Genomic DNA, 17,891 nt, shown 5'->3' with positions numbered 1-17,891 from the left:
CTTGCAAGCATTATTTTCTGTACCTTTAAAAAAGTCACTGTTGTAAAAGCATGAAATAATTTTTTTTTCCTGTCTTTTTAGGGCTGCATTCACAGGGAACCCCTAGTTCCCAGGCTAGGGGTTGAATCAAAGCTGCAGCTGCCGGCCTACACCACAGCTCACAGCAATGCTGGATCCAGGGATCAAACCCGTGTCCTCATGGACACTAGTGAGGTTTGTCACCACTGAGCCACAAGGGAACTCCCCATGGAATAATATATTTTCTTTTCTTTCTTTTTTTTTTTGTCTTTTTGCCTTTTCTAAGGCTGCTCCTGCGGCATATGGAGGTTCCCAGGCTAGGGGTCTAATCGGAGCTATAGCCACCAGGCTACTCCAGAGCCACAGCAACGTGGGATCTGAGCTGCGTCTGCGATCTACACCACAGCTCACGGCAACGCTGATCCTTAACCCACCGAGCAAGGCCAGGGATCGAACCTGCAACCTCATGGTTCCTAGTCAGATTCGTTAACCACTGCGCCACAACGGGAACTCCCCCCATGAAATAATATTTTTAAAAAATTACTAAAACCCACTTCAGCTCAAAATTCTATGTAGGTAAAGTGTTTCTCTTTTCATGAAATTATCAAACCGCATATATAAAATATGAAGTAGAAGATGAATCTGACTGTTTCTGAATCTAAAATACTACTGGGGAGCTCTCTTGTGGCATGGCGGGTTAAAGATTCAGCACTGTCTCTGCAGTGTCGCAAGATTGATCCCTGACCTGGGAACTTCCACGGGCAACAGGTGCAGTCAAAAAACAAAAACAAAAACAAAAAGGAGTTCCCGTCGTGGCTCAGTGGTTAACAAATCCAACTAGGAACCATGAGGTTGCGGGTTCGATCCCTGGCCTTGCTCAGTGGGTTAACGATCCAGCGTTGCCGAGAGCTGTGGTGTAGGTTTGCAGACACGGCTCGGATCCCTCGTTGCTATGGCTCTGGTGTAGGCCAGTGGCTACAGCTCCGATTAGACTCCTAGCCTGGGAACCTCCATATGCCGCGGGAGCGGCCCAAGAAATAGCAAAAAGACAAAAAAAAAAAAAATTACTGGGAATTCTATAATCTCAAAAGAGAGTATTACATGAAACACTGTTATGTGAAAAGATTACAGAACATTTTGTCTAGTGTAACCCATTTTTGTTAAAAAAAAAAAAAAAATTTGTACAGGAGATCCTGTGGTGGCTCAGCAGGTTAAGAATACAACTAGTACTCATGAGGATACAGGTTAGAGCTCCAGCCTCTCTCAAAGGGTTAAGGATCTGGCTTTGCTGTGGCTGTGGTATAGGCTGGTGGCCACAGCTCCAATTCGACCCGTAGCCCAGAACTTCCAAATGCTGCTGTTGAGGCCCTAGAAAAAAATCTTTGGGGGAAAAAAATGGACACTTTTAAATTGTAGGATTACATTTGATATCTTCTTTTTTTTTTTTTTTTTGGTCTTTTGAAGGCTGCATCTGAGACATGTGGAGGTTCCCAGGCTAGGGGTCCAATCAGAGCTGTAGCCACCAGCCTACTCGAGAGCCACAGCAATGCCAGATCTGAGCCTCATCTGCGACCTACACCACAGCTCACAGAAACGCCAGATCCTTAACCCACCCACTGAGCGAAGCCAGGGATCAAACCCGCAACCTCATGGTTCCTAGTCGGATTCACTTGTGCCACGGTGGGAATTCCTGGTATCTTCTTTTTACCTTTAAAAAGTAGTCTGCATGAAGACTATATTACTTTTATAATTAGAAAAAATTTTTGAGGGGAGGAAAAAATTTTCATCAATTGGTTTATTCAATGATGGATACCCTTGCAATTCCTTTCGACATACTTGTCCTTACACAAATGATGTCTAAGTATGTAGAGTAGGTCGAGGCTGTTTGCAGATAGCACTGGCACATTCCCAAAAGAGCCTCAAATATATGAACTTTTTAGATTAAATAAGAATAAACATCTTTTCTTCTTTTATGAAATAAAATTTGGATTTCAGACACAGGTCATCTGTCAATGAATATGCTAAAAGAGAGTTCACAGACATTAACATAACTTTCAACGTACCCTCTGCAAATAGACCAAGAAAGAAAATACCAAATTAAAATAGTGGAGAATGACAGTTGTTTTTAACCAAAGATTAACCCCAAAACATGAACTTACAATGTCGGCTATAAGTATACCTTAGAAAAGGCCTGCTATTTTTACAAGTTCAATGGAACCTACATTTATTCTTTCACCTAGAACAAGTTCACCTGCATGATAAGAATCATGTAAGTTCACCTTTTCATAAATGCCATACTTGAAAAACAGCCTAAAACTAAGCTTACATAACAAATTTAAAACAAAATCATGATTATGGCCATTATAGTAGCCAAATAAACTTTAATTCACTATTAAACTACACATTAGTCTATAACCTTTCTAGTGGAATGACTAACAAAACTTGAGTTGCAGTAATTATGGTTTGACTTCAACTTTTCTTCTTTAGTCACTTTAAGCATGCTCCATGGAACACAACTCAAAGTTAACCATCAGGCTGGAGAAAAGAGCTAAGAACTTTTAGTTACTTCCAACGCTTTTGTATCATTTAAACTTTATAGCACAAATATTGCTTTTGTGATTAAGAAATTAAGAAAAAACTAAGTAAACCTTCAGCTATGCACAAAAGCAGCCTATTAGTCAAAATAAACAATTACCGAAAATCTGACAGGGCAAGAGTCCTTCCTACATATTTAAGAAAATAGCCAAGCAACTTTTTAAAAACTCTCCCTAGGAGTTGCTGTCGTGGCGCAGTGGTTAACTAGAAACCGTTTGGTTGCAGGTTTGATCCGTGGCCTTGCTCAGTGGGTTAAGGATCCGGCGTTGCCGTGAGCTGTGGTGTAGGTCCCAGATGCGGCTTGGATCCCGTGTTGCTGTGGCTCTGGTATAGGCCGGCGGCTACAGCTCCAATTAGACCCCTAGCCTGGGAACCTCCATATGCCACGGAAAGCGGCCCTAGAAAAGGCAAAAAGACTAAATAAGTAAATAAATAAAAATAAAAACTCTCCCTATACCTGACCCTGAAAACTACATTTAAAAATATTTAGAGATAATAGATTAGTTTTCCAGATTCCATTTTAGCTCAGTTTAGAACACTGTTCCAAAAATCCAAAGCTGCAATTCAGAAAATGAAGAAAAGTTCTGTTGTTCTGAAGGAAGTGGTAAGCCATACACGAGAACAAAAGAGTAAATGGTCTTAAAACATATATAACAGCAAATGTTTCCTGGAAAACACACCAAGGAGGAGATGTAAGTGTCCACTACCTCCTTACCTCTCAAGGCCTGCATGGGTTTTAAAGCTGTAAAGACCTTTATTTGAATTCAGGCTCCATCACACACTAGCCACAAGATCTTGCGGCAGGATACTATCACCATGAGGCTCTATTTCCTCACCTGCAAAAAGGTTCAATTAGTACCCTCTACCACCCAATTCGGCTCTGGTCAAGATTATAAGTATTGCCTCTAAACATTCAGCACTGTGTCTAGTACATGATAGGAGGACAGGAATTTGCAAGTATTATTTTTCCTTCCTTCCTCCAAACCAGGAGATAACCTGATGAAAAACTTGAAGAGCTATAGATAAAAACTTTGAAGCTATTCAGTCAAAGTTTCTGTACAAATGATGGGTGACAAAGTAACACAGGAGTTTACCAGTAAGATCTAAAGTAAAAGCACAGAAATTACCAGCTAACGGTTATTAGTACTATGCTCACAACTCCCAAAGTCTAGCAACACATAAAACATAACAAGGTCTGCAGCAAACGTGCCTGCCTCTCCAGCAAGAGAAAGGCATTCTCTGCTTTATGTAAGTTCTTCTCACAGAAACACATCCATGATGTCTAAGGCCCCAAGTATAAATATTCAAGAATAATCATGAGGGTAGAAAAAACTGAGAATGGGAGTTCCCGTCGTGGCGCAGTGGTTAACGAACCCGACTAGGAATCATGAGGTTGCGGGTTCGATCCCTGCCCTTGCTCAGTGGGTTAACGATCCGGCGTTGCCATGAGCTGTGGTGTAGGTTGCAGACGCGGCTCGGATCCCGCGTTGCTATGGCTCTGGCGTAGGCTGGTGTCTACATCTCCGATTTGACCCCTAGCCTGGGAACCTCCATATGCCGCGAGAGCAGCCCAAGAAAATGGCAAAAAGACAAAAAAAAGAAAGAAAGAAAGAAAGAAAGAAAAAACTGAGAATGGATACAATAATTAACTTTAAGCCGAGAGAAGCTTTAAATATCAACCCAATACAAAATGTCAAGAAAGTCAAAGACCCATTCATAATACGTACCTCACAAGCCCTTCTTAACATTTTAAAAAAGACCTCTCCAATCATGAATTTTAGACATAACTGACCACAAAAATGCAAGTTGCCTAATTAACTGGCTTAAATTTTAAATGCCTTCAAGTTAACCACACATAGTAAACTGGGAACAGCATACTTGGACTATAAAGTCACAGGTCCTTGAGTTAAAATTCCAATTCTACTGCTTAATCTGAATGCCCTTGGGCAAGCCATTTGGCTTTTCTCTGCCTCTGACTCCTGTAAAATTAGGACACTGTTTCTTATGGGATTATGGGAAGTAATATACATAGGTAAAATTTCTGACTGTAGTGGTAATTCAAATTGACAACCTTATCCCAAGATAAGGTTCTGGAGAGTCCTCCTCAGTGATCAGTTCCTCTCCAGCTAAATCAACATAACTATAACTTTCCAATAATAACAGAAATCCTAGGCTCCTCCAAATCTTCTGAACTATTATGCCATCCTATTCTTTAAAAGTATCACAATATTGGAGTTCCCGTCATGGCTCAGCAGAAACCAATCCAAATGAGAACCATGAGGTTGAGGGTTCGGTCCGTGGCCTCACTCAGTGGGTTAAGTATCCGACATTGCTGTGAGCTATGGTGTAGGTCGAAGCTGCAGCTCGGATCCCATGTTGCTGTGGCATAGGCTAGCAGCAACAGCTCTGATGCCACCCCAGCCTGGGAACCTTCATATACCATGGGTGCAGCCCTAAAAGGACAAAAAAGACAAAAAATAAAAATTAAATAAATACACAATATTTAATTTGTGTTAACACTATTAAATTGACAATGCTTGTTAGAGCTTCAATCATCTTAACTATTTGGACTCTAGAAGCAGAGTCCATGTTTTATAATTAAAAAATAAAATCCCCTCAACCCCTAGCAGAGTCTGACGACAGAAGAAAGAAATGCCTGACTGTTTTCTTCACCAAGTTTTTTTCCAGGGAAATCAGACTGTGTGTGTATGTGTGTGTGTGTGTGCGTGTGTGTACACATACACATTCATTGGAAGACTTAAAAAAATCAGTACTGAAAAAAATTTTTAAACAGACAAGGTCAGAGATCAATGTGTGATGATTAAATGTGTAAGAAACTTTAAAAATTGAAACCACCTGCTATTTACATATATTCTAATATCCCTTACTGGAATACACATGTCAAATAACACCTGCACAGCACTGTTCAGTTTACTCTTGAGATTCAGAGGGTTATGAACCCAACACTAGTATCCATAAGAATACAGGCTTGATCCCTGGCCTCACTCAGTGGGTTAAGGATCCAGTGTTGCCATGAGCTGAAGGAAGATGTGGCTCTGATCTGGTGTTGCTATGGCTGTGGCTGGCAGCTGCAGCTCCAATTTGACCCCTAGCCTGGGAACTTCCATATGCCACTGCTGCAGCCCTAAAAAAAAAAGAAAGAAATGAAATGAAAAAAAAAAAAAAAAAAAACCCAAAACAGGCTCAAATGGGAAAATGACTTATGTAAAGCGCTGGTCTGAACTGACAACCGTTTTTTTTTTTTTTTAATTTCTCACCACATTCCCTCAGTGATATATTTTATATACTCAGATGATTAAAAAGTCAGTAAATACGTTAAATCTTACATATAAAATGTAGCAGAATGAATCAAACCATCTATGAACGAGCACACAGAACCTGACTAAATATAAAGAAAAGTGTGATTCATTGCCTAAATTAACTTAGAATATTCGTCTTAGTAGAGAATAAGTTAGCTCAGCTCAAAAGAGCATGGTAAATTTTGGAGTTCAGAATTCATTAGCTTTAATAAGTGATAAACCCAACTGCTCTTCATGAGGACAGATGCCAGCCATCAACCTACAAATTAAGCAGTAAATAATTATCCACAGTGTAAAGTTGACAAAGTTGTTTCAAATGTCCTTTTATAAATCTAGCTATTCCATCTAATTCGCTTAAGACTGTATGTTACATTTAGCTAGTTTATCCTAACTACATCCATATGAATTTTAAGGTAGTAAAGATACTGAAGAGATGGCTTATTGTTCTTAATGTGAACACTAACGTTCTATAAACTGAATGTCTGTTTAAAAAATCTTGAAAACACCTTATATATTAGTAACTTAATGAGAAACCAAAAGTTAAGCATCAAAAAAAAAAGACTTCCTATCATGGCTCAGCGGTTAATGAATCTGACTAGCATCCATGAGGATGTAGGTTTGATCCCTGGCCTTGCTCAGTGGGTTAAGGATCCAGCATTGCCGTGAGCTGTGGTGTAGGTCGCAGATGTGCCTTGGATCCCGAGTTGCTGTGGCTGTAGCACAGTCTGGCAACTACATCTCAGATTCAACCTCTAGCCTGGGAACCTCCATATGTCGCAGGTTCGGCCCTTTTTAAAAAGAAAAAAAGACCAAAAAAAAAAAAAGATAAAAAAGTTCCAGGAGTTCCCATCGTGGCACAGTGGTTAACGAATCCGACTAGGAACCATGAGGTTGCGGGTTCGGTCCCTGCCCTTGCTCAGTGGGTTAAGGATCCGGCGTTGCCGTGAGCTGTGGTGTAGGTTGCAGATGCGGCTCGGATCCCGAGTTGCTATGGCTCTGGCGTAGGCCGGTGGCTACAGCTCCGATTCAACCCCTAGCCTGGGAACCTCCACATGCCGCGGGAGCGGCCCAAGAAATAGCAACAACAACAACAACAACAATAACAACAACAAAAGACAAAAAAAAAAAAAAAAAAGTTCCAGTTGTGGCTCAGCAGGTTAAGGACCCAACCTTGTCTCTGTGAGGATGTGGGTTCAATCCCTGGCCTCATTTAGTGGGTTAAAGACCTGGCTTATAAGCTGCAGCATAGGTCACAGATGTGGCTTGGATCCAGTATTGCTCTGGCTGTGGCATGGGCCTCAGCTGCAGCTCCAGTTAAACCCCTGGCCTGGGAACGTCCACATGCCACAGGTGTGACCATAAAAAGAAAAAAAAAAAAAAAGAAGAAGAAGAAAAGCACAGACTAGGTCATCATCAAAATAAAGCTAGGCCGAAACAAATCTCACATTTCAAAACTAGTAAGTTCAGGATACCAGATTTAAAATTAAACCCTGTCACTCTTGGGTTTCCACAGTTTAAAAGAATGGTAGTAAACTGTCTTTTATGTTTTCAATCTTCTTAATCGGGCATTCTTAACTTGAGGTTCATGAATAGGCTCAGGGAATGTGAACAGCTTGCCACTTTATGTGAAATGTTATGAGTATGTATACACATAAGGACAGACCCACAGGGTTCATCAAGTGCTCCTAGGAGTACAGAACCATATATGGGTTAAAAACTAACTTAAATCAAGTTACTGGAAAATATCTATGGGCAGAGTAGAAAAGTCAAAGAATAATTCCGCTTAACTACTACTGTTAGTCAAAGAAAATACATTCAGACAAATTAAATCCATCACCATTCTTGGAAAACTTCAACTATATAACTCAATTTCATTTGTAAAAAAAAAAAAAAAGTTCACTAGTTTGAAGTGTAGACTGCATAAAATGCCCTATGAAAGACCCTGGCTACATGGCAGGCACACAGAGTAAGCACTCATTAAATAGTAGCTATTACTATTACAAAGATAATGCTTCCAGGAGTTCCTGCTGTGGCACACGGGATGAGCAGCGTCTCTACAGTGCCAGGACACAGGTTCAATCCCTGGCCAAGTACAGTGGATTAAAGGATCTGGCAGTGCTGCAGTTTCAGTATAAGGTGCAACTTGGGCTCAGATCTGATCCCTTGCCCAAGAACTCCATATGCTGTGGAGAGGCCAAAAATGGAGGAAAAAAAAAAAAAAAAGATAGTGTTTCCAAAGAGTGGAACCCCTTGTGAGCAAAGATAACACTATCTGTCAGAATTAGGCATCTATAAATATGGAACAGAGTAAACTTAGTTAGAACCTATCAACGACCTTAGATTTAACAAAGCAGGATGTTCTGACCAACCATGCCATCAGTCACAAAAGGACCCAGGAATATTTCATTTCCTACTTATCCTTGTACCTTCTTTCTTCACATGTTTAAGTTAGTCAACAAACCAACAAACACCTGTTCTCTGGCTCCCTAAGGCCTCTAAACTATTTTTTTTTCACCAAATATCATGACACCATTAACCTTTTATAATCTGAAACACAGGGTGATTCCAAAGAAAAGCCAAGAGCTCAGTTTTCTTCCTTAAATTCTATTCCAGACATCAAAGAAGCAATCTCAGCCCCACCTTCTACAGGAAAACAGTGGAATAGTCTGACTGCTCTCCACTCCCTGTAAGATTAAAAAAAAAAAAAAAAAAAAGGCGGGCATTTTGCCTAAATCTCTTACTAAACCTCTAAAATGAAGTTTAGACAAAGAGTGGTAAAAAGCAGATAAGTTACACATCTAAAATCCTACACCCATTTTAGGTTTCTCTTCATCTTAAAAACACTCAAGTATTTTTTAGCAAATCTTTAAAAATCTCAAAATCTTGAAAAGTATTTTATTTAACCCCATTTTCATACATTAGGAAAAAGACAAGAGTATAGAACATTACCAAAAGGACGCTATTCTTAATTATCAAAAATGAAACAATCATCACAACTGCAAACAGTAAAACAGCATATTATACAGTCAACTGCATATTGCGTATGCATATTGAAATATGCATACAGTCAATATGCAGTGTATGTACAACTATATGTATACATACAATATGTACGTACTATCAAAGATGAAACTTGACTACCACAACTGCAAAGAGTAAAACAGCATACTATACAGTCAACTGTGTAACTGCATATTATTCAATCAAAAGTTGCCAAGGAGAGAAAACACATATACACACACAGTCAAAGGATTGCTGATACGGTATGAATCTAACAAAGATACTAGCACATAGGAAAATCACTAAGATTGCTTCTTAAAAAAAAAAAGGCTGAAATCTCAAAGAAATAAAATTACTTATCAACTAATGGAGAAAATAAAAATCATAAAAAAAATCAACTAATGGAAAAAATAAAAATCATAAAAAAAAACTACTCAGAAAGCTAAACTCTCTTTAAAAGTCAACTGAAGAGTTGGCAAGAGAACACTTGATTCTGAAGATCTTCCATCTTTAAGGAAAAAAACCCCCAAATACCCACCCTTGAATATGTAAGAAACTATCAACACTCTACACTTTAATTACAATGAAAAGGACAAATAAATGCAAAATTTCAGCTTCTTTAAATGATCCTACAAGATCATTCATTCACACAAAACTCTTAAGAGTCTATTTAGCTGAAAGTCTATATAGCTACGGGTAACATATTACCCAAAGAATTACATCTGTTGGTTCTCGACAGACATTAAATAATCATATTCTGAATAGTGAGAATACTTCTTCAAACTTTTCTGAATTTTTAAAATCACTACCTATACCACCAAGCCATCAAGGCAACCAACAAAAAGAATAACCTATTTTTAGTAGATTTCTGCTTCTTTTCTAATTTAAAAAAAAATTCTAACTAAAAATAGTGTAAAAGGCAGTAACAATATACTTATTAATGAAATTACATTCTGTCAGACAGATAACAAAACTGATTAACTTCTTACTTTCAAACCCTTAAGTTAAAAGACAGATTTATCAAAAGCACACAGTGCTGGGGGGGGGGGGGGGAAGCTAAATGTTCCTTGAATCTACTGTAACAGAAAACAAAGTTTAAGAGACCAAAACTTAAGCCATGATATTTAAAAGAGTTAAAAACAACGTTACTTTAAAAATTTATTTTTATTTTTATTTATTTTTTTGTCTTTTGTCTTTTGAGGGCTGCACCCACGGCATATGGAGGTTCCCAGGATAGAGGTCTAATCGGAGCTGTAGCCACTAGCCTACACCACAGCCACAGCAACACAAGATCCAAGCCGCATCTGCAATCTACACCACAGCTCAAGGCAACACTGGACCCTTAATCCACTGAGCGAGGCCAGGGATTGAACCCACAACCTCATGGTTCCTAGTCGGATTTGTTTCCACTGCACCATGATGGGAACTCCCAAGGTTAATTTTTTTAATGAAATTTTTCTGCATTAAACTATTTCATCCAAGAAGACCACTACATATATTCTTCTTACTGTAGTTAACTGGTATATTCATGATAGATACACATACTTTATTCTCAACACATTCCTCACAGATGAAGCAGCCAAAATGATTTTCTTGACACTAAAAAAAAATCCACTAGAAGCTAATGGATTAGGAAAAATGTCTCTGGTATGAGAATCATGTTAAATATTTTTTAACCAGGGTGCCACAATAATCACTGCCTGCTTTGCCACCTCACTCAGAAAAATCAAAATCTTTCTTCAAATCTCCAGAGGAAAAAAAAAAAGTCCTGATCCTTTTAATCTATTTTTTTCCTACCATTTCAGATTCCACATCCAGTTGCATTCTGTTTTTGTTTGTAGTACCTGAAGTTCAAATAAGTCAGTCATTACCTTAATTTCTACTATAAAAATAACCAAGGGCCACCATTTCTCCCAAATCAGCCAAATAACATGGAAAGTAGTCAGAGAAAGCTTAAAATTTAATCACTAATTGATGTATTTCTTATTCTCCTTACTACTAAACCAAAGATTACAACTTAAAGATCATAACATAAAAGCATTCAGAAATAAAGCTACCAAGAGGTAATATATGTCATACCTATATACATCTAAAATCCTGTTCATACTAAGAAAACTAAACTTTTTCTTTTATCAAGAACTCATTTTCATTACCAAATTGAACAGCACTCATAAAGCAGATTTTAAAAGTTTCTAAAAGGATAAATAAATAGATGATGAACCAAAACAAAGAACATTTAGGTTGCACCTTTAAACATTACCTGGTATACTATTCTTTCATATTTGCATATATATAAAGTGCATGCTATAGCATACATTATAATGTACCATACTGTACCCAATATGCCATAAATAGCCATAAATATTAGCTATTAGGATAACATTGTGGAATCATGAAAGGCACTCATCCATTAAAAGTTTTAACTTAAGAAAAAAACATGATTTTAAAGTTTAGAACAAGGCTTAAAAGCAAATGGACTTGTATTTGGGTGATTAAACTCTAAGAATTTCTTTTTCTCTATTTTGCAATTTTTCTCTAATTACTTTTACGACGGTAACAAACTTTGTATTATATTAAAGACAAAAAGAAGAAACCACTTGAGTCAGATTGCTAAAAATCTACTTGCTAGTTGCTCTTGTGACCTCGCATAATAAAACACCACCTCCTCTCACCCTGCCACTAGTGCTTTTTCAAAGGTTTTCCCAAACTCTTAAGTGATTTTACTAGAAACTGTCTAGAATACAAATACAGTAGCCCACGTACTGGCATCCTCAATGCCATAAAAATATAAAAATTTCTGGGTTTGATTCTGTTGCGGCCATTAATCTAGACTCCTCTAAAGAAAGAATGGTTTAGCACCTTATTTACTTAAGAATAACTATTCTTGCTATTTAACCATCGTTCTTTCTTCTTCCCCCTTGAACAATCCTCCTTATTCCCTCCTGCTTCTCCAAATCTATTGATAATAATTCCTTTACTGGTTTGTTTCCTATAAAGTCTTCCTGAACCCTACTAGCCAAACATAACCCTACACTATTCTTTAAAATCTTGTTCCAACCCATGCCACACATCTGGAACTTGCCATTTCTTCTGGTATTTAACATATATAAAATCTATCTTTTATATTCCATTATAAATTCCTTGAGGATAAGGATTACATTCCTAAATACTGGCACCACGGGAATGCCTTACATGATAATGATGTTTATCACCCAGAGTGCTGTTACAATTTACCAAATTCTTTTACACATACTTGAGCCTCACAGCTACCCTGATAGAAATAATCACTATTGTCCTATTTTACAAAAGGAGAAACAGACTGATTCAGTCTAAATCATTTGTCAGGGTTCTGTTCAGTTAATCCTCAAAACCTATTTACAGTACTAAACATAAGTAGCAAATACAAGAAACTTCCTGAATAGAAGACGAACTTCCATAAAATGGAAAATCCATGTACTTTATTGTTGCCAGGAAAACTATTTAGGAACCTCAAGTTCAACTCTGCCCAACTATGCAAAACCAACTTTCTCCTTGGAGCCCTTAATAGGAAAGTGCCGACAGAGCAAATATGACACTATCAGAACACTATCCTCAACGTCTTAAAGTATACAAAATTTTAATAAATTACTATGGCTTCTGTTTAGTACAAAAAAAGGGATATTTCAGCATCAAACCACAGTATTACAAAACTTGAAGTCAGAATGCATTTTGCAAGAGCCATGTGACACACACATGACAGTCAGCTAAACTGATGGGTGGACTTTTTAGGGGAAAAGTTTAGCAGTAATTGACCGAAGAAGAAAATAAACTCAACATTTAGGACAAATACTGGGTTTTGCTTTAAAAGAATTCTCCCCTCCCCCAAAGCCCTCTGACACTGAAGAGGAATAACAAATCTCCCCCAATTATTCATTAATGTACATATGCAAAATGTAGAAGGTTTTTTTTTAGGGCCATTAATGAGAGCCCAGTAAAGTCTTCCCAAGGAAAGTGAACACACCAGTTCCCAGAAAAGGTGCCAGGTGTGTCACATCTGCTGTGGCGACTTTTTGAGTAAGCAAGAAAAAGAAATGCATTAACTTTTCATGACACGTCATGGAACCTCATTCCCTATTTGCAAGCATTCAAGTAGGTAATCCAAAACCTACAGATCATAGGGCCCATTCGTTTCCCTTTCAACTTGGCAGAAAATTAAAATTCCCTTTAATTTGGTACCAACCAAAGATATCCCTAGGTTTTAGTGCTCCTGTTCTGTTTTTCTCTTGACCTATACAAGACAAAATGACTTCAGTGTCCTCTAAAAAAATTTCTCACAAATGCCAGGTTTTTAGGAAGGCAATGGCCCGAGGAGTTGGTAAAGAACTCCAAGAAATAACTAAAAAAGAACTAAAAATTTTAAATCGATTTTCACCATCTACTCATTCCCCTCAATCACACGCAGTCCTGAAAAGCATCCATATTACCTGCAACCTGACGGGGAAGGTAGAAGTGAGAGCCAACAAGCTCAAGATTTACAAGTAAAGCTGGTTTCCACCCCGACGGTTCTGACAGCTCCGCAGGATGCGGGCGCAGGGTCTGACAGTGCCCTCTAGGAGAGTTCTCCCACCCATCTCCTCCCCTCAAAAACAAGTCCTCCTTCACAAACCACTGCTTCCAAAAGAAGCTACCCCTTCCCAACCCACCACCAACTCCCCAACGCCCCAACCCCCTTAACAGACTGTTCCTCCGCACCGACCTGGCACTCAGGCCCTCCAAGCAGACTGGGTCCAGGCCAGGGCCGCTTACCCCTCCGGCCCGACCCCTCCCCCCGACCGCCCCTCCTCCGTCAAACAATGGGGCCCGACTCCCCGCCGCTAACCTGTCCTGCCCCATCACCCTCCCCTCACCCTGGCCAAGGCCCTCACTCTCCTCGCCCCCTCTAAGCTTTCCCGAGCTGGCCCACGGACACAGCCAACCGGTGCTCTCCTGCACTCACTATTCGGGATTCATGCTGGACATGTCACTGCAGCTGCCGCCGCCGCCACCACCGCCGCCCTTGCTGCTGCAGCCGCCGCCCCGACTCTCCGCGCCACGGGTAGTCGAAGGAGAGGAATGAGATAGGCTGTTCCGGGAGAGCAAACGTCTTCCCCCCACTCCGTCCCCTTAGAACACAATCAGCAGCAGCCACCACTCAGCTGTCGCTTCCACCCAAAATGGCCGCCGGCGAACCAGGAAATAGGAAAGCCTTAGACCGAGGGGCCTTTACACAGCCCAAAGGGCGGCCGCACCGCGTGGCATGCCGGGAAAGAGAGTTGCAAGCTCGGCAGCAGGCGCTGGGGAACGACAATGCGGTGTCGCGATCCGGACTCAGCTTCCCGCCAAGCCCCGCGCCTCTGGGGCATGCGTATTTGAGGGGTTGTCGCCCGTCCCATTCCCCCCTATCTTACTCCCCCCGCTCCGCCCCTCCCTGCTCCCCTCCCCGCTGACTCGCTGGCTAGGACTTCGCTCGGACTCCCCCTAGCGGATTGGCTAAGGCCAAGAGGACCTGGTGATGTCATCAGTGAGACGTGGCAGCCGGGCGAGTCAGCGCCCCACGGGGGAGGGGGAGGGGAGGGACAGAGGGCGGTGCCGGCCGCTGGCGGAAGAGGGGGTTGGGGAACAGGGCACCCGGAGGGTGGGGAGAGAGGGTGCACGGAATCCGAGGGGTAGCTCGAGTGCCGAGGCGCAGGGAAGGGGACGGTGGGGTTTTGAAGGACGCACCTGGCCGGTCCTACCTCCTGTGCGCCTTATGCTGGCCTGACCAGCTTGAGCCTTGAGCTTCCCTGCTGGTCCCAGGGCGTCCGCTCTAAGCATGGAAGAAGAGTCGAGGGGCCTCCACGGAAAACTTTGGGTCTCTGGAAAACACGAAGCCGTACTTTTAAGTTTTCTTCCTCTCTCATGCAGCTCCACTGGGTCTGGTCATCGTCCAGTGTTGGCTACAGGCACTACCATTTTCTTACCATTCCCTTTCCAGCCCTACTCTGATCACCTCAGCCTGGATATTGCAGCACACTTGGCCGAGTGGACAATCTGCCTCTGTCTCTTCTCTGCCCTGGGCCGTTTTGCACCTATAACCAGATTTCACTTGCTGAAGTAACGTTTCCATCATTACCCACACGCCTCTCAGTGCCCCCACATTGTGTGGACCGGACACAACCTGGAGCCAGACAAAAATTCGTGATCTTTCTACCCTGGCTCCAGCCTTTGGATTGAATTGTACTTATTTTTAGTTATTTCATTCTGAGCCATTCTACAAGATTGGAAATTAATAACCCATAGTGCAGATCATCACTATATAATGCCTGGAAACTCCAGGAGTAATAGTAACAAATTTTTTAAAAACCTTATGGTCTTAACAGCTCTCTTTAATCAGCTCAGGGATTCAAATCTCCACTAAACTTTAACATATTATCTCGGGTTACTTAATTACAAAGGGCATAGTATAATACATTGTCCAAAGTTTATCTTCCAACTTGTCCTTAGAACCAAGAAAATTATCTCCAAAGATTGATTGCAAAATTCCCATGACACCAAAATATGGAAAGAAGACGGTTCTTTTTTCTACTCACTTACTAACTATATGCCTTAAGGGACAAATTCCAGCATGTGCCTTAGTTGACAACTTCATCAAATAGTACACTAGAATTCCTGCTCATCATGTTGGCTTCCGAAATGAACATGGTCACCATTTCAAGAGAAGTACCCTGAACAGATCAATGATAGACATCAAAAAGCACATTATCCTGGACTCTTGTTCATTTCTGCTTATTGTGATTTCACCGAAGGAAAAACTCTGAAAATCTGTGAAGAGTTCATCCTGAGCCAAAGATAAAAATTTTCACCTGTTCCTCTCCTTGGAGGTATATATACCCCTATAGTTCCTTTAGTTATTTATTTCCTTTCCCAACAAATAACTAATAACTTTTAACCTAAGTAATGGAGTAGCTGTAAGAATTGAATACAACATTATAGGAGTTCCCTGGCGGCTCTGGTCACTGTTGTGGCTGGGGCTTGATCCCTGGCCTGGAAACTTCAGAATGCCATGGGCGGGGGAACAACAACAAAAAAAACAGCCTCATAAAACATATAGTACAATGAATTTGGGGGCACTTTGTAAATGGTAATTACCTTTCTCTTTGAAAGTCTCCAGTGGGCCTACTGTATACTAAAGACAGAATGTCTCATATCGTGGTTGTGGGATTGTAATATGCAAGCAGGGAGTATTAGATGGTTTTTTAACTTGGGAGTGATGGGTGGTTTTTTTGCCACCTCTACTTCACCATATATGCCATTTACATTCAGACTTCCTTCCCCAAAAAAGTGACAGTTTAAGACTTCCTTCCCCCCCAAAAAGGTATATTTTATATTTGGTATTTAAGAGTAGCTGCTTTTATAATTAAGATTAATAACTCAGAATAATTTATTAAAGTAGCATGAGAGCTGTTGATTGCCCCTCATTAAATCAGAACTCTCCTAGGGCTATTTGTCCATTCATTCTTTGGCTCATTCTTTTCTTTCTTTCTTCCTTCCTTTCTTCCTCCTTTCTTCCTTCCTTTCCTCCTTCTTTGTTTTCTTTTCCTTTGTTTTCCCTTTTCTTTTTTTAAATATTTATAACCTGGCATGTAATAAATGTGTTGGGATCATGAGGAATACAAAGGTGCGTGATTACAGCTCTCTGCAAGAAAACAACCTCTTGAGAGAAAGATGTGTACACAAACAAAACTGAGAAGGGGAATATGTAAAAATAAATTTAAATAATAGGAGGTGTATGGGACAGAAATCAGATCAGTGATTGCCAGAAACTAGGAATGCAGGAGGGAACTGCCTACAAGGAGACACAAGGGAACTTTTGGGTCTGATGGAGATACTCTATTACTTCATTGTGGTGATAGTTACACAACTGTGTATGCTTGTCAAAAGTCATAGAACTATACACCTAAAAGGGGTGAATTTAGTAGTATATAAATTATACCTCAATTACAAACCTGACCTTCAAAAATGATACATGTGGAAGGAGGGAAACAATTCCAACTCAATCTATTAGCAATATTTTCATGAAGGAGGTGGTATTTGAATTAGGCCTTGAAAAAGAATAAAATGTTGATCATTGGCAGAAATGGGGAAGAGGGAGCCATTTATTCTAGAATGACAAAAGAAAAGTGACACAAAGGTGACCTACAAATGTGAAAATACACATGTGTTTAGAGAATGGTGATTATAGGTCCCATGGGAGGTGGGAGACAATTTGGTTAAGATGAGGTCATGGGGAGCCCCAAACACCTGCGAAGGTGATTCAACATTATTCACTTGATAGTAGCAAGCCCAGAATGTTTCCAGGAAGGAAGAAGTGAAGTGATCGACTCAGTATTCTAAAGGGATCACTTTGGAGTTCTGTGGAGACTGAAGTGGGGAGGTGAGTTACAAGGTAATCAGATTCATTTAGGCAGGAGATGATGTGTTCTGACCAAGGGCAGTTGCATCTAGAATGGAAAGGCAGGGAGATTCCAGAGAGGAGGAGATAGAATCTGAAGGTGTAAGGGAAGGGAGGGGCTGAGAGTGACCTAGAGATAATCCAGTTGACCTCCCAACTTGGGAACAAGGCCCCAACCAAGTCAGAGAACAAGGGAAGAGGAGCTTGGAGTCGGGAGGAGAAGGAGGAAAATAGGCAGGGCTGTGGTCTGAGGTCAGGGTTAAAGCTGCCCTGGTGTAGAAGTAACATACCTACCAGAAATTGTTCGCCTTCTGAATTAGCACACACGCGCACGAACACACACACACACACACACACACACACACACACACACACACACGACTGCCAAAGGCAGACACTAGTTAAAGGGCTAAGGATAGATTTTATTCAGTAATAACTGTTGTAATGGGGAAGAGGGCCTAGTGTCAACTGCACTCCGCAGTTGTTGAAACAAGAGATGGGCTTTTCTG

General features: G+C 40.5%; 1 protein-coding gene across 1 annotated transcript in view; it reads right to left on the bottom strand.

The window, feature by feature from the left end:
* The window catches only part of RAB1A (RAB1A, member RAS oncogene family), a 32,578-nt gene extending 18,426 nt beyond the window's left edge, over nucleotides 1-14,152 (bottom strand). Inside the window, exon 1 of the mRNA XM_047781927.1 lies at nucleotides 13,909-14,152. Within this exon, the coding sequence (XP_047637883.1) occupies nucleotides 13,909-13,931 (23 nt within the window). The 5' untranslated portion in view covers nucleotides 13,932-14,152. The remainder of the gene's footprint in view (nucleotides 1-13,908) is intronic.
* Between the last annotated feature and the right edge of the window lie 3,739 nt (nucleotides 14,153-17,891).

This window comes from Phacochoerus africanus, chromosome 5 (genome assembly GCF_016906955.1).
Source record: "Phacochoerus africanus isolate WHEZ1 chromosome 5, ROS_Pafr_v1, whole genome shotgun sequence".
Taxonomy (NCBI): domain Eukaryota; kingdom Metazoa; phylum Chordata; class Mammalia; order Artiodactyla; family Suidae; genus Phacochoerus; species Phacochoerus africanus.
This window is presented reverse-complemented; position numbering and strand designations above follow the sequence as displayed.